This window comes from Styela clava, chromosome 9, assembly GCF_964204865.1.
Source record: "Styela clava chromosome 9, kaStyClav1.hap1.2, whole genome shotgun sequence".
In the NCBI taxonomy this organism is placed as follows: domain Eukaryota; kingdom Metazoa; phylum Chordata; class Ascidiacea; order Stolidobranchia; family Styelidae; genus Styela; species Styela clava.
In genome coordinates, this window is record NC_135258.1 from 2,644,778 (window position 1) to 2,666,736 (window position 21,959).

General features: G+C 37.8%; 2 protein-coding genes across 3 annotated transcripts; both read right to left on the minus strand.

Moving 5' to 3' along the window:
- Positions 1-1,231: 1,231 nt before the first annotated feature.
- Positions 1,232-14,862, minus strand: LOC120334627 (methionine aminopeptidase 2-like). 2 transcript variants are annotated; one of them, XM_078115870.1, is made up of 11 exons: positions 14,689-14,862; positions 13,849-13,950; positions 12,945-13,125; positions 12,066-12,227; positions 11,323-11,396; positions 10,549-10,656; positions 10,022-10,123; positions 9,420-9,509; positions 7,469-7,572; positions 4,845-4,966; positions 1,232-2,999 (listed from the first exon to the last, which is right to left on the minus strand). In XM_078115870.1, the coding sequence occupies exons 1-11, from the start codon at positions 14,834-14,836 to the stop codon at positions 2,747-2,749; spliced, it is 1,446 nt and encodes a 481-aa protein (XP_077971996.1). In that variant the 5' UTR covers positions 14,837-14,862; the 3' UTR covers positions 1,232-2,746. The 2 variants fall into 2 exon arrangements, with proteins under 2 accessions (XP_077971996.1, XP_077971995.1); XM_078115869.1 differs by lacking the exon at positions 7,469-7,572 and adding an exon at positions 8,371-8,474.
- A 5-nt stretch (positions 14,863-14,867) lies between these two features.
- LOC120333632 (protein KTI12 homolog) lies at positions 14,868-18,169 on the minus strand. The gene is made up of 2 exons (XM_039400974.2): positions 17,873-18,169; positions 14,868-15,919 (listed from the first exon to the last, which is right to left on the minus strand). The coding sequence occupies exons 1-2, from the start codon at positions 18,129-18,131 to the stop codon at positions 15,342-15,344; spliced, it is 837 nt and encodes a 278-aa protein (XP_039256908.2). The 5' UTR covers positions 18,132-18,169; the 3' UTR covers positions 14,868-15,341.
- Positions 18,170-21,959: the final 3,790 nt, after the last annotated feature.

Below are 21,959 nucleotides of genomic sequence, written 5' to 3' on the forward strand. Positions count from 1 at the left end.
GTTAAAAATTTTGTTTATTATTATTCCAAGATACAACGAATTCTACATTGCATGATTTATGCTTGATTCCGGGATTACAAAACGTAACAAAACAAAATAAACACTGTTTTACCAGCCGTCGCCTCGATAATGCCCCAGTGAAAGATCAAAATGGCAACAATAGTATTTCAACCTGCAAGTTTGCCATCTCAAGTGATTTATACACAAAATTAAGCACAAAAGCGCTGAAACAGTCTAACATTTACCTAGCATTGATCAGACTTAAACACTTCTCACAGTCGCGCAATTACGAAACTACATAAATTATAGAAATATATATATATATTAATTGAGTGATTTTGAAAATAACATTTTGTATAATAGGCTTGTTTAAGTAAATGATTTCATATGATGCTAACGCAGGTCCATCATAATCATCACTATGCTTATTATTGGGCTCATCTTAAAAACAAATTAATCTTGTACGGTCCGTCACCACACTTTTTGCTCGACAAAGCTGTATTAAATATTTTGCATCTATTCTACAGTTTTTCTTCTGCGTTATTGAGTTTCAACAAACAATCTAGACATTTCATTCATAAAATAAAGTCGAACTAAGCAGGTTGTAAATAAAGAAACTTATTTACGATTTTTGTAATCAACAGTGTAACCATATTTCATAGCTCGAGGCGTGTATTCAATTCTAAATTTTATTTTTGACTTCGCGTCATTTTTGTTTTTCCTCGTAGTAAATTTATAATACATCGTAGCTTGAGACGTGCCCGCTTAATATGGAATACGTGCGATCTCTCTCCTATCGGGATCGTTGCGACGAGAAAAAAAGCTTGCTTGATTTCGGGTGATCGTCTGCGCGTTAACATATGCAAAATTGTTACGATCCGCCAACTGGAAGTACTTCAGGTACGAAACTACATTAGACCTCCAGACGGATAGATGAGACGCTCTTACAATTGAGAGTTATCGCGCTACTCATTACTTGAGTAATCATATTACATCACATCAGTAATGAAAGAAAAATCACTGTTCTGCCACTTCATACCCGACATTAGTGATAACCAAACAAGGAAGCGTCGTATGCCCTAGTTCTATCCTTTTACGATATAAATATCACGGTCTCGAAAATGTTTTGTCAACATTTTAATTTCAAGACACCGTGAATATGAAATACCCCCTCCTCAAATACCATAAAAAAAACTTTTATTAACCCACCCAAATAAGAATCAACACATACTTTCTCGCAAATTATCATTATTTTCACAATTAAAAAGTTCAGACGAAATGTACAATCCAGAATAACAATTTGTGACCTTTGAAGAAAACCATGCGACGTAGAATATTCACCAAGAATCTGAAACTTTTTGGGGTCCTATGTTCCAATGTAGTTCTCGAACATAAAACATCTGGAAATAGTTTCAGTTGGCATCACTCAACTAGTTACACAAATACAATATTCGTAATAGCATAATATGAAGCAGACCGAAAGGATATCCATCATGATGTTTCAAAACAGTGGTTCCCATAAACATGGACCCTGTTTATCTTTCCAGTGGTATTTAGATATTTATTTTCATTGGTAGATTCCAAATCCCATTATGTTCAAACAATTCATGCTCAACAATGTGGAGACACCCTCTGAAATAACCTTATCAAGCAATGAAACTAGGAAAAAGAGGGAGTTTTCTGGTAAGGAGATAAAAAAATCAGTTTTGTGTCCGACATGCCCCCCTCCCACTTTTTTTTATTGTTGGCCACGCTTGGGAACCACCATCTTCTAACATTTTAGACTAATACATTATTCTATTCGTGAAATGCAGCAACTCGGTAACAACATGATCAATTTGACGTATTTTCATGTCAACTATGTCAACTTGAAGAAGTGTAAACAATAACCACGATTCTGAAATTAATTAATTTATTTTTAATGCCGGGACTTTTGTGTTCTAATTCATAAACATAACTCTACTGACAGTATACATTTTTTATAACTGGAGATTTTTTTTTTAAAACTTTTTTCGGTTTAAAAATGAAAAAAGGTGTGTGTGAATTCCGCAATAATTCAAATAAAATCAAAACTACGTGCTGTACATTTCAAAAATTTACAGAATCAAATGAAGCTGCATGTTCAATCATGCAGAAAAGGTGCTGCTAAGTCACACATGGATGAACTTATCGCTAAAAATATTCACAATTACCAAACGATCCAAAAATGAATGATTTGTTCATGATCATCCATGGAACAGAGATATTTCAGAGATGTACTGATTTCATAATTTTAGCCAACCTCACTCTGAACAAAAGATATGGACAAGCGTCACTGAAGCCAATATGTGAAAACAGCATAAGAAGGTATTTAAATATGTCATGTCAAAATGAAAAAGTCCTAAACAATTGATTTCTCTGTAAATACTGGGTGCTCCTATGCTATATTGCGTTAATTTTATTCTGATTTTCCTTGTTTCAGTTATATTACGAATTCGGGACTGTCTGTGTTAGCCAAGTGAATTTACCCCCCGCCCATAGGTTTCAGTCCCTTTACACAACTTGATGTAACATAGGCAAACAAAATGAGTTACCTCCATACTGGTACACATACTTCTAGAGCACCGAAATTTTAATAGTAAAGTCTACTTTTCGGCTGATTGGGGTAGAAAAAATGCCACAAAAATAATCCAAATTTGACAGTACATCTCTATTACAGATCCATAGACTCTCATGAACAAATTAGTTCGTGAAAAAAAATGAAACGCTAATAATCGTCCCCTCGGCTGACAACTTCTTTGCAATTAGGACGGAGAAGAATCGTGTGCTCAAACTGCGCTGTGTAGCAACCTTTGATGTCACAAAGGGGAGGATACGGATCAACGACTCCAGAATCGCACAGATTTTTCAAAGCCATCAAATACTTCGTTTCTCCAAGACGGTCGATCCAACGACGACAAAACGCCAATGTACCGAAGTTTTCACCGATTATATGCAACAGCTTCTTTGCTCTTGGTAATCTGTAGATAAAACAAAAAGGGCTGAGACTTAGGTTTGTTAGTGAAGTTAAAGCAGGGGCAACATTTTTTGTCAGTGACCAATATAACCAACTTCAGGCATCATTTTTCCATGTAAACAACAAATAAAAAAGGTTCCTACACTGCAAAATATCAGTATATTTCTCATTTTAGTGGGACAATTGAAAATACGAGTTCTTGCATAGTTTGTTAATATCAGCCGTTAACATTAACTGTCGGATTAAGATTTTATGCTTGGAAAAAAATCCAAGTGTTGATATGGGCCAAACTAAATGGCTTGTAAGAGCGAAAGACAGTAAACTCGAATGAGCCAAGAAAGAGCGGCGTGCGGGATGGGGCGCCCAATCCCTCGGTGGCAGGAGAGAGAGAGTGCTGCGTCGCCGGCATCGGGGTCGAGAAAAGCCGAGCCGAAAAGAGTCGAGTGACGGCACGTGAAAGCATACTAACCTAACCCTAGGTAAGGCCTGTAAGAGCGAAAGACAGTAAACTCGAATGAGCCAAGAAAGAGCGGCGTGCGAGATGGGTTGTGGCCGTGGGTCGCCTGTTGCACACATCTAAGTTAACGGGTTAACCTGCATCTAAGACTACACGAAGACTCATAAATATAAAATGTGTTTTGTTAGTCAGATTATGATTATGAACAATTTATAAAACTACCTAATAAATTCGAGAGTTCAAGAATGATAGACTCCAACTACAACTGCAGAACTAGAAATAATTGACTCCAACTACAACCGTAGAACTAGAAATAATTGACTCCAACTACAACAGCAGAACTAGAAATAATTGACTCCAACTACAACAGCAGAACTAGAAATAATTGACTCCAAGTACAACCGAAGAATTAGAAATAATTGACTCCAACTACAACAGCAGAACTAGAAACAATTGACGCCAATTACAACCGTAGAACTACAAATAATTGACTCCAAATACAACTGGAGAAAATGAAATATTGACTCCAACAATAACAGCAGAATTAGAAATAATTGACGCCAACTACAACCATACAACTAGAAATTATTGATGCCAACTACAACCGGAGAAATAGAAATAATGACTCAAAATACAACCGGAGAAAAAGAAATATCGACTCCAACTACAACAGCAGAACTAGAAATAATTGACTCCAACTACAACAGCAGAACTAGAAATAATTGACTCCAACTACAACCGGAGAATTAGAAATAATTGACTCCAACTACAACCGAAAAATTAGAAATAATTGACTCCAACTACAACTGGAGAATTAGAAACAATTGACTCCAACAGCAGAACTAGAATCTAACTCCAGTTTTGTCCCGGTTCCATATCCATAGCAATTCACCTATGTGCTGTGGTAAGACCTTAGCTGAGTGCAGGATTCTACAAAAACATGGCTGTCTGGCCTGACATATTACCACAAGGGAAATATTGCACACTATGAGAAATTACAAAAAAGTAATAGCTTCCTAGCAACATTTTCCATAACTAGGGAATGAAATTTGAATTTGATTGTTAGTTACTTAAAAAAATGAGTGTTTCTCCGATACGACAGGGTCTTATTTCAATTTTCTTCCGAAAAATAACACTAGAGCCCATTTTGGGGGGAAGTCCTTTATTTTCAGTTATTAAAAACAAAATCTGAAAGTAGAAAATTACGAGATTTTCAAATATACAAAATATAAAAACCGATATCCATTTACTTATAAATAACACATTTTAATTTGAAAAAGGAGAGGGCTTATATTAAAATCATTTTCATATTCGGGATGGGTCTTATTTTCGGGGAATTAATATTTTTTTGCAACCACAACAACGAAAAGTAACAGCAAAAAAAACTCTTACCTGAGTGGAACATGTGTCTGAGCCAAATCAAAGTTCTTCATGTAGTGAGAGCATTCCATATCATCATGTACAACACCACGGCCCGTACTTCCAAAAGTTTCGATGGCAAATACTTCGCCCTCCTGTGGTAGAAAATAACGGTGAATATTAGTATTCTTCTGCGGAGAAAAAAGCTCATAAGATACTTAATTTTGTAATGAAAAATTGGAAACTTTTCCAGTTTTTTAATCCATATTATGTGTAAGAATAGTTAATTAGGTCATTTGCTGAAGGCTGAATTATACAGCTGACCAATGACCGCCCTTGTCCTGTTACCAGTACAGATCAGGTATCACACTCGAAAATCAGTTTTCTGGTTTCTCATAGACAGGCTTCCATAATCATGGGTATGTGGACTAGGCAGCCATGGCATGGCATACATATGTGGTTTTAAAATTAGTGGAGGATGACCTAAGGCAGGGGTGTGCAAAGTGCGGCCCGCGGGCCAAATGCGGACCACAAGGGAAATTTGTGCGGCCCGCCGAGGCAACTGAAGAGCAGTTTAAAAAAAATTTAATATAAAAAGATACAAAAGCTAAATGAGTTTCGATTCCAGCCTATCAATTGATTTTGTCTAAATCTAACGTAGAATAGGATTTGACAGCAAATTATTTGGAAATGAATCTTGGCGTATTTTACTGAAAACATCTCAACCAAGATAACTATCCACATTTGAAAAAAAGTCATGACTTCATGGTAACATATTTTTTTCTAAAGTGGGCGTCATATCGTCATATTGCTAGCACTTCCATAATGACAAAAAGACATCATTTTGTGCCTGCAACTAATAGAAAGCCTGTGTGAAATGTAGGTGCGGCCCGCGGTTTCAGCCGGTTATTGATATTTGGCCCGCCTGCGAAAAAGGTTGCACACTCCTGACCTAAGGCAAACGGCTCCCGGCACCGACAAGCGAGATAACTATTAGAGAAGTAAGTAGCAGTATTAAATTTAGCTTCAACCCCATTCCACAGTGTGGAATATATGGCTACTGGTAAGTTGAGGTTTCAGTCATCAAAGTCTGTGCAACTGGGAGCATTAGCAGGAGGATTTCTGCACTCCTCAACATCATAAGGTAACTGGTTTACAACTCCCTCCATCATCAAGTCAATGCACATGAATGAAAACTGGTCAATGATACCTGACTTGGACTGGATACCAGACAGGCAGTTGTGGGTTGCTCTAATATTACAGTCATTTAGGCATAAACTAATAAAACGAGAATATCGGTCAGAAACCGAAGACTTATCGATCGAAAGTTATCCCCCAAAACAGCGCTCTTACTCCATAGTAACACCTTGTGTCCCATCACTAATTAATTAATAACTCGCTAATTATACGACATAATTCGCCCAAAATCAATAGGCTTCTGGTCCGAGAAAAGATGAATGCACATGCAAAATCTGGAGCAGATTCAATCTCGCTTTCGTGAGATATCGCGTGCATCTAACAGACATACATACAGACAAATACCTATCAACATACTTACTGATTAAAATCGATAAGTAACAATTCTCAATGATTCGTTAAAATACAATAGTTAATTTTAAATGTATCCGAAGATTCACAAAAACAACAATTCCGCTAAGATATGACACAAAGAGAGAGAAATACTCATGCAAACACAAAAATAGCAAAGTGAAGGTGCGAAAATAAAGTAATGTGACAGAGTAGGCAGGGTATTCAACATTACAGACACAGTGGTTATTCCACTTATAACCTGTACCTACCTATATGTTGAGGGTTTTAGGAAGCGAACACTTTTCCTTAATACAGGGGTCGGCAACCTATGGCCCGCGGCACTAAAAGCACTATAATCCGGCCCGCGACGCTTCACTAAATTATAGTAACAAAACATCCGTTTGGACGAATATAATCTTTAGACTAAATTATATTACCGTATTTTCTCGACTATACGCCTATCACGCGGATGAGCCGACTCCCTAATAACAGCTTCAAAATAGTGAATTTATAAAAATTTGCAAATACGCCGTTTCCACAAATCTTAACACGGCGCACGCATCTATTACAGTCAATGATGTTCAATTCAAATTTAATATTCAAATATCGCGATTCGCTACCTTCTTGTATATGGCACACACATTCTAGCGCCGCTGTCCACATTTTGATTAAAACAATTTTCGATTATTATATTTTCTGTTTTATCGTAATGGAAGACAGCACTTTGCGGCACAACTAAATTACTGCCAACATGAAAGGAATTAAATCAGCGCCGACTTGGAGTACCAAACGTATAACATGATGTTGCCGACCTCTTCCCTAATACCACGACAAAAACCAAATTGGGCATATTGAATGTTTAAAATTGAATAAATTTCAGTACTTTATTATGTTAGCGACCCTGGAAATGGGGAGTGCTAAAACTTAATAAATCACTATTACGAAAAAAAATTGCCCTGACAGAAAACTTCCCGAAGTGTTCACTTTCACAATTTAACATAAATTCAGATAACGTTAATTGCCCAGCAGAATATTTTCCAAAGTGCTTGAGACATTAGTGTTCACTTTGACAATTTAAAAAATGTTAAAAACCCAGCCTAAGGTGACAAATAATCTCATTTTCGCACCTCCATTCTGGCAGAAGTTTCTCTTTTGACAATGGGAACAGTTTTTCCCGCGTGGATCCGATATTGACCAATTGAATGTCCATTCAAATTACGGATTGGTTTAACTGGTTTAAATTGAAAATGAAAAAATTAATAACTAGCCATAAAAATTGAAATTGGAGTTTGGAAGCTCCGCAAAGAGTCATGCTTGAAAGGATATCATCCAGAGATAGTATTTTTTTTTAATTAGATTGGCGACAAAAATTGCTTGGTAAATAGGATAAATAGATAGATAAAATGAAAATCTTTGATCAATGGAAAACTGGGAGATTTTTTGCCTGTACAATCAGGATAGGATTTTTATATTTATCCCAGGGGAAAGGAAACCTGGTAAGACGACTTCGTAATATTAGAAACTGAGGCCTCTCATCCGATTACCAGTTTACGTCATGTATAGGGACAATTGTTTCAGAAGCAAGGACTTGACAGTGATAGAAGCAATAAGTTGGCATATTCTGTTGGGCACTAAAAAACGTTTGCCATCACACAGCTGATAATCCAATGTGGGTTCACAAGTTTAAGTTGATGATAATCATGTGCGAGAAGATTGCTAGACTCCTCGCCGCCACAAGGTAGTTCATGTAACCGCTGGTCGGTTACGGCTTCCTTCACCATCTAACAAAATAACCGGCTAACCAGTAACTGCACGAAAGGCCATGGTTCGCCATATAATTGAGCCGTCTTATCAACTTTCCTTTCCTCTGGAATAAAATGTAAATCCTATCCCTACGTTAAAAGCACTCAATGTTATATCAAATTGTACATAGCCAACCATGCGTGTCTTGCCAGAATCATTGCATTTAAAATGCCATAAACATATTCTGTCTAGGATGATATCCGCCCAAACTTCTATATCAAAATACCTCCATTCTTGTCTGGTCTCCTCCTCGAACAATCGGAACTGTTTTACCTGCGTGAATCTGATACGGACCTATCGAGTGGCCGCTAAGGTTTCGAATCGATTTTACTGAAGAAAATTGTGTTATGTTAGAGCGGAGTTTCTTAAACTGGGTACATGGCTCCCTCAAGGCAGTTCTCCGTGTGCCATAAGCAACAACCTTGATAAGGTCACGATGGCCACATTAATTCAAAGTAAATTGTCTGTAATTCGTTTAATTCTTTGACTGTTATCCATTTTTATTGCCTTGAGTGTTAGAGTCTCTCAAAATGGTCCCCCGTTCCCCTCGAGAGCCCACTGGGCAGTTCTCAGGCTGTCACGAGTAATGACCTTGATTAGGTAACAATTACGATGACAACATTAATTCAAAGTAAATTGTCTGCGATTCGTTTAATGTTTTGGATGTCATGCATTTCTTCTTTTGCCTTGTTAGCTGGGTTTTCATTATCAAACATTGGGCGTAAAATAAAAGCGGAGGTATGAAGTGTTTGGGGTCTCAGGAAGGGACAATGGATCATAAAGCCTGAGAACAATGCTGTTACAACATTTATGGCATAACAATACAATTTATTTTTTCATTTCTCGCAACTTGTTTTGCAAAATCGGCTTCCTTTCGAAGGTGCATAAACTTAAGAGAGTCGCAAAATTTTGGAAATATCACAATGATATTCAATGCGCTTGAAAGTCCATCAAAAAATATGATTCTATCACGATGAAATCAAGGTCGGAAACATTTTTGGAACGATAAAAAGATTTGCCGTAGCATTATAAACATATTTCAGTAAATTCTATGCATGCACATCCGTGTTTCCACATATGAAAAGCTGCATAATTTCGGAAGTATCATAATGGTAATGACTCTAATGCTCTTGAAAGCCTATGGAGAAGTATAATTCTATCAGGGTCCAAACTTTTTTAAAACCATAAAAAGATTTGTCGTAGCAAAATGAGCATTTTTGAGTAAATCGTATGCACGCCAAGCCCAGTTTTCACATATGAATATTCTCTCCTCACCTTGGTAAGTCTTTCCATCTAACTCCACCTCATATGACTCCATAGTCTCCTGTATAAGTTCCCCAATCTCACAAAGCCTCGCGTCGATGCCTGAAAAATTTGGGATAATAAGCTTAAATTTTTGAGTTTTTTGGGGAAAAGCAATCTCTATTTTCTGAGCCATGAAGTCGGATTCATAATTGTGAGATTGGAATGTTTTTACATTGGTATTGGTGTTGTTCATGTTTCCCACTAGTTTTTCTTTTGAATTCTATCGGATCAAAATTCAGGTTTTTATGGTGATGATCAAAATCTGACAGTCAAAAATTCTGTCCAAAATCAAAAAAGAATTGACGAAAAATTAACGAAAGGAAGCCAAATTTCCTTTTCAGCGCATTGTGATTTATATTAGGCTATAGAATGCATCGTTTTTTGTAAAAGTTTAGTTTAGGAACTTCTGTTTTAATGTGGAATCAAGTATTCTGAATGATACCAATTAAAGACATAGATAGAAATCTGGAATATCCAAGAATACGATTATAAACACCCAGGTCGAAAGTTAGTAAACTTCTCCAACACCTCATTTTAGACTATCTTGGATAAAGAATCAAACAACCACCAACCTGCGTTCTTTATTCCTGTGTTTGTTGCTGCTTTCACTGCTTCCAGTAACCTATCATATTTGGGGTTAAAGGTCACAGTAAAGGCACAGTCGATAATCCGTCCTGTAACATAACAAGGCAAGTTTTGTTTTTCTAGCCAATAAAAAACAATCACACACAAAATTATAAGAAAGTTGAGGCATTTGCGGTAAAAATGGAAAACTTAACTGATTATTAAGCAATGACGCCTTGTGAGATTACATATGCACCATTCACTAAATTGTTGTTAATTTAAAATAAAAATATTAGTGCAATCGGATTCCAATTTCCTCAGAATATTATGAGCCTGCTCTTTTGTGGCTATCTTATTTCATGTGAAAAATTTTATCCAGACCTGACCTCTACCTGCCAATAGGGTCATCTTGCTTATATCAATATTGTCAATATTTCACACTTTTTAAAAACCTCATAAATATTTTCCAAAATATGGCGTAACTATGCCTGTCTAAATCTTTATTCTAAAAAAAACACTATTCAGATAACCATACCATTGATATGAGTTCCAAAGTCAATTTTACAAACATCATCATATTTCAGAACAGTTTTGTCTCCAGCGTTAGGGGTGTAGTGAGCGGCGCAGTGATTCAGTGAACAACCTGAAAACAAAAAAGATTTGAGTTCGTTTTCATCTAGTGAAACGTCTAGGCTACGGCCTAACAACAAGCAGGTGGTTTAGCAGCACAAGAGTCACAGTGTATTCGAACTAGAGGTAAGATCGAGCCCAAAAATTCCAGACTAACCCGAGTCCGTGGGTATTAAACCCGGCCCGAGTCCGACTTATTAACTGGATTTGCAGGCCCGAGCTCGGAGCAAAACCCAAAATTTCCTATTTTATTTAGAAGTTCTTTGAATTCCACATATTTTTTATAAACATATATTTATTTAAAAAAAAAGTCAGCAATAGAGAAGCCCGACCCGAACGTAATGATTGACATTACAGGCCCAACCCTGCCAGAATTTCGGGTCGGGTCGGGCTTTAGATCTTAGCTCTTATTCGAACTGTCGATCTAGCTCCTAGGCTGGTCACCAGGCAAAAAATGGTCCCAATTCGTTTTATTGTCAAGCTGGATTTTAGGCCTTCCCCCTCATGGATATACAATAATCCTATATTTCGTATCAGTAGAACTTCTGCATGCTTAGGCAAACGCTTCGAGAAAAGACTGCAAGATTAGGTCATTAAGCAATCCCATCAGCTTTCTTCTCCTCTTGGATAAATATGGAAATCTTTGGTTTTTAAAAGCAACAACAACAAACAATCCAACCTGTCGGAAAAGCAAGTCCGGCTTCCAATTTATTTTCATTGATCAGTTTTCTCGATGCGTCTTCTAATTTCTCGCTAAAAGAAAAAGACTTTATTTTAAAAGCACATTAAGTAGAATATTAGGAATGCGCTTGCCATCCCACCACTGATTGCCACACAGTAACACGCTTGCCCCACACTCGTTTGTAATAAATGTAAAAACTAAACTAGGTATTTTTGTAGGAAAGCAGGTGCCAAGTGTTTGAAACATTGGAAGGGGTCAAGGATCATGAGAGTTTGAGAAGCACTCTTTCATAATCTCATTAAATTCGATCACTTCAGTGACTTAGCCCGGAGATCAGTCTGATATATTTCTGAGGGCCCTTGCTTTGAGTAAACTTCCTTCTTTTTCTATGGTCCTGAGATAGTTTCGACTTTGTGGCATCTTTCTTTGTTTATAATGTGCCGAAGATCAATCGTTCGCTCGTTCAAAATACTTTTCTTGTCAAGAAAACACAAATTCTTTGAATATTCTTGGTCATATTTACACAATAAAATATAGTATGTAGTAAAAGAAAAAATATACAGAAGCAACACCATGCGTTCAACGCGATTGCGAACACTCATATCAAGCATGGATCATGGTTGACTATTTAAAATGATTTTATTTTAGTACAGAAATAATTTGGTCACAACATAAACCTGCAAATAACATAGTGCCACACCATGACCAAGGATGACGAAAAGTAAATAAATTTCACTTACCAGATATCTATCATAGTCATTCCTGGCTGTATATATCCCTGAACGTACTTCCTAACCTGTCTGTGAGCTTCTGCCGCTTGTCTGAAGTCGTTCCACATCTCGTCATATGAAATATCTAAAGCCTTTTTCTCTTCTGATGTAGTTCGCCATTCTGAAGTTTTCCTGGAAAAAAAAGGGATCATGACGTTTTTTGGAGCTGGAAACGAAATTGGGACAAGTCAGCCATTCGGAGGTTTTGCTATAAAATAACCTTTTTTTATATCAAGCCTCTTCTAACCAGGGAAGCAAAGGAGACATGATATTTTATTGGGATTGGAGCTTGGCATAGCTGAGACCAAGCTTTTAATAATAATTGAAGCTGAATCCAGAGCTAGCACAAATTTTGGAACTCTCGTAGTGTGTGTACCAGGTTAAGGTTAGGCCATAAATTATTTCCAATTTCCCTTATTTTGATTATTTACCATTTTTTTAAAATTGAGCCCCTTCTAACCAGGTTAGGGAGCCAGAACTCAACCATGACGTTTCATTAGAGCTGGAGACATAGCTGGGATCAAACTTTTAATAATTGGCAGCTGAAGCCAGAGGTAGCACAAATTTTAATTGCGTCGTTTAAAAAGCTGATCTTTTTAATATTTTAAGCCTTTTGACTCTTAACTGTTATCTACTGGAATCTCTTTTTCACAGAGCCTTGCCAAAGGGCTCAAACACCTGGAGTAGGAGGCTATTAAAAACACTGTATAAAATATTCTTGTTCTACAGTTAAGAGCTTGTGCTTGCATATAGTATCTCCTTACAGGCTTACAGCGAATGCTTGAACAAAGCCTTGTTCACATAGAAAGTGTGAAATCACTACTAATTAAATAAATAAACTATAGTTACCCATTTTTATCTGGTGGATATTCCACTTCTTCTCCTTTCGGAAATATCTTTGGATTGTACAAATCGAAGATTGGTATGGTAGGGGGATCAGTTTGTTGTTTCGGACCCTTTTTCTTCTTGCGTTTACGTTTCTTTTTCCCTCCCCCTCCTTCTTCTGGGCCTTCCTCTCCCACTGCGTCATCTTGTTCAGAGAAAAAAAAGTAATTTTCATGAAACTAAGACTCTACGAATATGTATAAGAAGTTGAATACAGAACCTTGCAATACAGGCCCAAACTGGGCGTCACAATATAATTTTAAGTGTGTCGTAAAATATTGATACATCTCCCAAAAAATTACTCCTATCTGTTCGTGCTTAGAACTCAACATAAAAGACCAAAAGTTGATCAAAATTAAACATTGAGAGAGAAATATGCGGTGTGATATCCAACATTCAGCTTCAATCTGAACTTTGGTTGTGCACAAAAACAAGCTCATATATTGCTTTGATTAAATGTACATACATTAATAAAATTTCTCTTGTTGCAATTTAATGTTACGGAAATAAATTCAAATTTTCTTTTCAATGCGTAACCGCTTGAAAAGTTTGGGGACCCATATCTCATTGTTTTCAACCTTTTTATCATTGCGGGACCCCGATATACTACCTATTGAAGAATATTCAAAACACCCACGAATAACGCATGAGAAAATCAAATGGGGAAATTCGCATGAGCCCTTAAAAAAAATTTAACCGAACCCTACCGAACTAAAATTAATGAAACCCCAATAAGTGTATTGCAGACGCTAGAGCTTCTGCGCAACCCTGATTGAAATGCACTGCTCTAGCCTAATAAAACACCGAGTGGCCAACTTCTACTGAAACTATCTATACCATAAATTGAAAGTTCAATTAACCCTTTTACCTCCAGCTTCACCATCTGCAATGGTATTCTCATTCATTTGTCCAACAATATCAGATACAGGGCAAGATAATTCTTCACCAGCTTCACCATTCACAGGGCTCTCTAAAAACAAAAGTAGTCGCCAGATTAACGCTAATTTATTTATAATCAATTACCAGAGATCTAATTACCTAGGCCAGTGGTATTCAACATGCGGCCAGCAGGCCAAATGCAGCTAGCAAAAAAAAAAATTGCGGGCCGCAGAGAAATGCCAATTTTAAATGGAGTGCGACAAGCGAAACGAGTTTTAAAATGAGTTTCATCTGATATATACGAGTGATTCCATTTCCTCTGCGTTCAAAGCCTATACTTGAGTTCAATTGAGGTTGTGCAACGCGAACAACGCATGTCGTAAGATCAATAACCAAAAGTTTTGTTTCTGCAACCACTAGAAGGCCTATGTTAAATAAAGTTGCGAACCACGGTTTCAACCAGTTATTTGTATTTGGCCCTTCTGTATTAAGGTGGCACACCTATGGCCTAGACTAGAATATGAACTTTGCATAATGTGCTGTTTATGGAAGTGTTAAATAAGCAAGGTTCCCGGGTTGAAAAAATCTGATAAGAAGAATGGGATTTACATATTCATCCCGGGGGAGAGGAAAACCGATAAGACGGCGAACCACGGCCTCTCGTCCAGTTACCATTCCAAGTCGGGTATGGGATTAGTTATATTGTTTGTTTTTCGGAAGCATGGACTTGGTGGTGGAGGAAGCCGTAACCGACCAGCGATTACGTGAACCACCCAACGACGACGATATGTCATTATACAATTTTGCACAAAAATATTTGAACTCTCACCCGTATTTTTCTTCTTCTTTTTCTTTTTTTTCTTCTTTTTAGTTTGTTCCCCCTCAATTTGCTGTTCCGGCTGTTCTTTTTCCTCCCCCTCCTCAGGTTTGGAAAATTTATCCAGTTCAGAAGCCGGGTTATCAACCACTGCTGCCATCTTGTGACTTAAGTTTAGATTCTACTAACTATTGTCTGAAAAGAGTTGCGTAAAATCGAAGATTTTCAAAGAAGTGAAGTCGAATACAATGATAGAGAAATTAGATTTAAAGTTATTACAGGTAACCCTGGGACATGCCGGATATCAACCAAATATTAAATTTGAAAAATTTACACTTTAAAAAAAATTTAAAATTAATTTATTCAACAAATTATCTTCTGGGCAGTCAAAGTCTTGAAGTATGATCAAAAGATCTTCATCTGTTTATAAAAACAGAAAAACTTATTGAATACATATATCCCACATTCCAATTGCAGCGAAATCACATTAAAAATGCCTTGCCTCGAGTAAAAACAGTCTTTCTAGATCTCATTTTGTTAAACTTAATTTTTAAAATATCCATAATGTTCATATAAAGATGGTAAAGTTTCTTGTTTAAAATCTCTTAAATCTAAATAGAACTGCTTTCAAATTTTCTGTGCACAGCTTGAAAAACTGTTACAACTTAACAAGTCTCTACACATTTATTTAAAAACAATAAAAATGTTTTTGGTATATCTTCAATTTTTGCTGTAGTCCCGGACTTAACATATGTTAAAAACTGCTGTCGAAAACGTCTTAACTGCGACAAAGTCAGATTTTGTGTTATGATATATTTATCTGTTGTCCCTGGCATTGTGACATAATCACCAATTATCATTGTCTTTTGTGATGTAAGAATAGTCGAAATCATATCTTGAGTCTGCTTACTAACTTCGTACAAAAAGTCAGTTTCCCGTAACGGTGGGTTTTGTGTCGACATATTCGGCTTCGGTGTATTCTGATGAAACAAAGCGTCGCAGATTTCTTTCCCTGGCAAAGTGTCTCCGACTTGGATTGTAAAAAGTGGCGAATCCCAACGATTTCTCGAGTCTGGGGGTTCGAATCTCATTATTAAAGCATCAATAATATCGTCGCTGTAACGTTCTTCTTCTGCTCTATTCTTGTTCCACTCTTTGGCACCCTCAGGTGAAATATCTGTGTGAATAACACACTGTGGTGTTCGAGCGTACTTTGTGATGCAAAACAGTTCGTATCTGAAGCCTGTTTAAGAGAGAGAGAGAGATTTTATTTTACAAACAATGTCAACATTACGAAAAATATGAAGTGCAGAAAAAGAAAATAAATCAGTAATAGGATAGGATAGGATTTACATATTTATCCAGGGGGAGAGGAAAGCCGATAAGACGGCTTATCCATCTGGCGAACCACGGCCTCTCGTCCGGTTACCATTTCAAGTCGGGTATGGGATTAGTTTTACTGTATTGTTTGTTTTCGGAAGCATGGACTTGGTGGTGGAGGAAGCCGTAACCGACCAGCGGTTACGTGTACCACCCAACGACGGCGAGGAGTCCAGCAATCCTCTCGCACATAACCATCCCTGCATGGGATTCGAACCTGCGAACCCACGCAGAGTAGTTAGAGGTGCGGTGGCAAGCGTATTCCTAACGCTTAGCCCGTTGAGCCACACCGCCGCGCCGAATCGAATCTAATCATTAGTTATCATTATTTGTGGGGTCACTATGCAAGACCAGTTAGGTCACCGAGGCTCCTGCTGTATATGAGAGATCAGTCAGATAAATCAAGTAAATAACCTTTTGTTATAAAAATTCAGTGTTAAGAAAACTTGTCAATTTTTTTTAACAATTCAAAATGTTTTTAACTGTGACATGACTTAACACTAACTTCAGCAAGTGGAACTCGATTAAACTTTTTCAAAAATTCAAAGTGACTCGAATGGCATTCGAACTGAATGACGCAAACTCAGAATAGACCACCAGAAAAAGTGAATCTTGCTCAATTTGACACCAACTTTACTATGTCAGACTTGACGCAACTTTTTCAAGGACTCTGTTACTCGAATCATCTAAACCAGGGGTTCCCAAACCAGGGCCCAAGGGCCAAATCCGGCCCGCGTAACTATTCGAAATGGCGCGCCGAGCTCATGTGAAATAGTGTTCAACAGATTTTATTTCTACCTTTTTGCGATCTAGATACTGCTAATTTATGTCATTATCAGAGTTCAAGCATGTGTTTATCGTAACAATTCAATTATACCAGTATATCAATTATGGGTACCGGTATTGGGATTACAAGGGACAGTAATTTAGTTATCAGCCTATATAGGAAAGCTTAAAGATGTCAGAAATCAAACGAAAACTAGACTCAGAAAACTGACGTTTCTTGAATAAATGGCAGTGTTCGTATTTCTCCATTGAAAAGTATCAAACTTTAGAGATTTGTCTACTTTGCCAACGAATTATTCCAGTTCTGAAGGAATACAACATTGAGCCCTATTATGAGTCAAACGAGCATGTTTCAAAAAAAATGGCAAATCAAAGTGAATCCATCTTTGGGCGCTACATTCTTCCGGCCCGCAAACATCTTTCCGATTCTAATTTTGGCCCGCGGCCAATAAAGTTTGGGAACCCCTGATCTAAACCAAATGAACAATTTCGGACTCAACTAACTGCCAGAGAGAGGAAATATACTTCAACTTGAGAGTTGAGATTAAAAACTTCAAAATTGCTGAGGCTCATAGACTCGTATTTCTGTGACTTGGAGACTACAAAACACTTCTGCAATAGTTTTGAACAAATAGTTGAAAAGACTGCCGGTCAGTTGCAGCTTTTTCTACAAAGTTCATGCTTCCAAAAACAAATACCTGGCTAACTAATCCTATACCCAACATGGACTGGTAACAGAGGGTCAGAGGTTCGCCATATGATTAAGCCATCTTATTGACTTTCCTCTCCCCCAGGATAAATATGTAAATCCTCTTCTAACCACACAAGCTCTGAAGCCTCTTTCCTCTCCCCTTGGATAAACATGTAGGCCATACCCTAAGTCTATGCATTTGAATAAAATAATTGGTTAACTTTTTCCATAATCAACATTGACTGGTAAGCGAATGTCTCGGCTCTTAAACTTTGGTTGAAGGAGTTCAAATACAGCCAAAAATATCAAAGTAAAACATCGACTATAAGTCATTCCTACCTTTTATATAGTTTAATGAATCCAATATCACAACGTTTTCTTTCGTTAAATTCCGATCTACTTCAGACTTCAGCGACCCTCTAACAGATTTCTCATTTTTTGAATCAGAGTAAACAATGTTCTTATCAATAGATAACTCCTTATCTCCAATACTGATAACTTCCCTATCAGGAAAGTTTTCTTGTAGATAAGAAACTAATTCCTGAGCTCTGGTTGATTTCCCACTGCTAGGGAATCCACATATTATAACTAAAGGCATGGTTTAGTTTTGAATAAGTCTAAATTATGAAAATAAAATAAATAACTAATCCCCCTTAGGAATAGTCATGAGTGAAATGAATAGTCTAGTCGCGACCCATAACTGGATTGCCTGAAAATTTTCTTGGGTCTATTGTTTTCCAACAAAAACTCAAAAGTTATAATTTCTTTCTTAATTTGGTATTGAAGTGTTGCTTAATGGTATCACAGCTCAATAACTTGACAGCATCTGTTTTTCTTATGTCAGTACGGCACACTATACAAATTGGGTGACATTGTCCCGTTTCAGAAAAACCCATTTTACAGATGATCAGACACCCCTCCATTGGGAGACGTCTGGGACATTGCTGTCCCTCAATATCGGTAATAATACAGTATAATGAAGTTGCGCAAAATACTACAAAAAAACGCAATCTACTTACGTCATCATTGAATGCCTCTGGAAAAAATAATCCGATTTACCGAAGGAAAAAAAAATTTATTGTGGCATTCGAGAGATTTTTGCAAAAAACGGCAATTTTGGATTATTATTGAGACAAGCATGGCGCAATATGAAGCATCTGACGTGGTCCCAGACACCCCTCGTTTGTGAGACACATGGAGTGTTTGTTTTATTGATCCAAATGGAGGAAATTCTTGGGATTTGGATAGTGTGCCGTACTGTATGTAGTCCATGCAGCTATGCCACGATTGTTTTATCTTAGTAATTCAATTTTGTGGCCATTTGACATGCAATTTAGAAATTGAGCAGATTCTTGGGTCGCGATTTTTACAATATTCATTTTTTTTTATAATTTGGGTCGCTTTATAAGAAGGTTGGAAACCACTAGCCTAGTGTAACGTGTATTGGAACAATTTACCGGTAATCAGAGAAATTTCATATCTATTCCAATGAAGAGAAATAGTTATAGACTGGACTGGTAACCATAATATGATTAACGTAATTGTATAATTGGCTATATGCATTTTGTAGGAGGACTCTTCGGAAATGCGATGCATTTCACGTAGATGCAGTGCGCAGGTTAGTCACGGTCCCCTCCATCATCACAACATAGAGTCCATGCATCTGGAATGAACCGGACACATATGAAATTCATATCTTATAGTCATCATTTTCAATATTGTGAAACCAGGGTTCCTTCACCATCAAGTTCATCTTTCCGAAAACGAGTACCGTAACTGGATAACTAATCCCATACCGCACCCCAAATCGACCGGAACCGGACGAGAGGCCGTGGTTCGCCATATACCGGTAGTTAAGCCGTCTTATCCTCTTTCCTATCCCTCCGTCCAAGATAGATATGTAAATCATATCCTAACAAACAATCATACAAGCTCTGAAGCTTGTCATGCTCAAATGTGCAGGAGTGCTTGGCTGGCTTGGTGCATTTCACCAACAGGACCAGTACTGATACCGGTACGCTACCGCTGACAAAATCGGTACCGTAATACTGTAATAATACAAATCTAAACATTTTTTACCAGTTAGCTACTCTGCAAGGAATATTAAAAGTTTGAATTCGACATGGCCGCGTTTTTTTTTCTCCAACCAATACCCGGTACCGGTATCTAATTGAATTCCAGAGCCAAACCTGGAATCATTAAATGAAGGGGCTGATCATTCAGTGGACGAGGTCATACCTTTGAACTAGGCACGCGGTGTGGCTCAACGGGCTAAGCGTTAGGAATACGCTCGCCACCGCACCTCTAATTACTCTGCGTGGGTTCGCAGGTTCGAATCACATGCAGGGATGGTTATGTGCAAGAGGATTGCTGGACTCCTCGCCGTCGTTGGGTGGTTCACGTAACCGCTGGTCGGTTACGGCTTCCTCCACCACCAAGTCCATGCTTCCGAAAACAAACAATATAACTAATCCCATACCCGACTTGGAATGGTAACCGGACGAGAGGCCGTGGTTCACCATATGGATAAGCCGTCTTATCGGCTTTCCTCTCCCCCGGGATAAATATGCAATCCTATCCTATCCTATCCACCCCAAAAGAAGTCATGCCATACAAAATATGGAACAGCCAACACGCGAGTCTTGCTCCGGTTTCGTGCGACTTGTTATTTCAGGGAAAAAATACCTTGCAAACTAGGATTCATCACGTTTTGATTAACCATTATGATTTATCGTACATTCTTCTTTCATGTCCATTCTTCTTTCATGTACAAACAGTTTTGTACACTCCACCCTTATCCCTGTTACCGGATCCACCAGCCCTCCTTGCACAACTGCCTGTATAAAGGACCATATTGTACATATTTGATTTACCCTATTATAATTTAGATATATCAAAAGGGGTGTATGCCGCACATCTGTGTTTTAGGCCAATATGGTCTTGTGCATACATCCCGTCTTCAGTATTTATAATTACTTACTCTTTTATATTGCTTTTACGAGACGAATAAACATACATACATACATACATACATGTCCAAGATACGTGAGCGCCCTTATTCACTCTTCCGTGCAATCACTCATTATTACGTCACGATCAAATTCCTTGTTGTGACGCAACAATTGAAATTGGCAGCCATTTTCCATCATCGCCGATGCGTCGTCTGCCGAGCGTACCGGTGTTTTTTTCAGTTATGTCCTCGTTTAGGCTAACGTTACTGTACTACTTTTACTGTAAAATGACAGGTGGGAATAGCAGAACAGTGCGGCTGTTCAAGTTTCTAGCAGATGCCGAGAGAAGAAAGAAATGGAGATAAATTGTAGGCTAGGTAGAGGTTGGAAATCCGACCCAGGCAGTTTCTTGTGCGAGGTTAGTCATATAGTTGCACTGGTAACAGAAAAGAAGGACTGCACACAGTTCCAGGGTGAGCTTCACATTGCCGGAAGCAAACCCGCCCCAAGATCCATTAAAAACTACTGAAACTGGGCTTTTTCGCGTTACATTACCCAAGCCAGATGATCGAAATAGCGTCCATATGACGCCATAATGGGACAAGTTAGTTGCATGGGGTTGGGTACTCTCAAAGCGTTTATATAGTACAAGCGAGGCAACGGTCAGGCAATTACCAACTTTCATACGAACCATCGGAGCGTGACGGCTTCTGCCAGACACTATTTTCACCTCACTTCAGGGGGACGCGGCGGTTTCGCTTTTCATTCGCGAGTTTGAGCTGTTGCTTCATTGAGTGCCAATGTTCACCTAGAGTGTACTGGATCAGGTATGTCGTAATATCTTCTTTGAAGGTATAAAAGTACGGTACCGTACTATATATACTATGCTGACCATATTGTATAGGATGTCTGGGTACCAGTACCTGATAGCACTGAAGTCCGGTACTCAAGTTGTGTTAGTGCCACTGATTACTACCGCGTTTCCCTGAAAATAAGACCTAGTCCAATTAATGTAATATAAGCCCTTTAAAATGAGACCTAGTCCATACTCCATAGCCTAAATTAGAAGAAATTGTAACTTAAGTAGCAAATTTTTGGAGCGAAATCACAGACTGAAAAACGTCTGTTTTGCTGACTTGACTACACAAAGTGAATATAAATTGTAATCAAAAACCTAACAAAATAGAGTATGACAAACCTTTCAAATATAGCATAGGGACAAAAGACTCCAATGATGAAATAACAAAACATGTTGATTCCAAACAATCATATATTATAGTATATATTTCAATATGCACATTAATGGCAAGGTTAAATGGCACAAAGTTTTTTAAATACCGATATGACATGGCTGTGTAACATATATAATGTTCGTTGTTTTTTTGATTTTATGTATTAGAATCAGAATCTATACAAGAGAGCTACGCCCAAATAAATGGACACGCCTGTTCGCAGTACAGTACGGTTAACCGTAC

Coding starts and splice junctions, on each gene's coding strand:
- LOC120334627 (XM_078115870.1), bottom strand. CDS start 14,836: ATGGCAGCAGTGGTTGATAACCCGGCTTCTGAACTGGATAAATTTTCC. Junction 9,510..10,021: donor CACAGGAATAAAGAACGCAG/GTTGGTGGTTGT, acceptor CAAATTTTTCAG/GCATCGACGCGAGGCTTTGT. Junction 4,967..7,468: donor AAACTTCTGCCAGAATGGAG/GTGCGAAAATGA, acceptor TTTCTACCACAG/GAGGGCGAAGTATTTGCCAT.
- LOC120333632 (XM_039400974.2), bottom strand. CDS start 18,131: ATGCCTTTAGTTATAATATGTGGATTCCCTAGCAGTGGGAAATCAACC. Junction 15,920..17,872: donor TTCATTAAACTATATAAAAG/GTAGGAATGACT, acceptor TCTCTTAAACAG/GCTTCAGATACGAACTGTTT.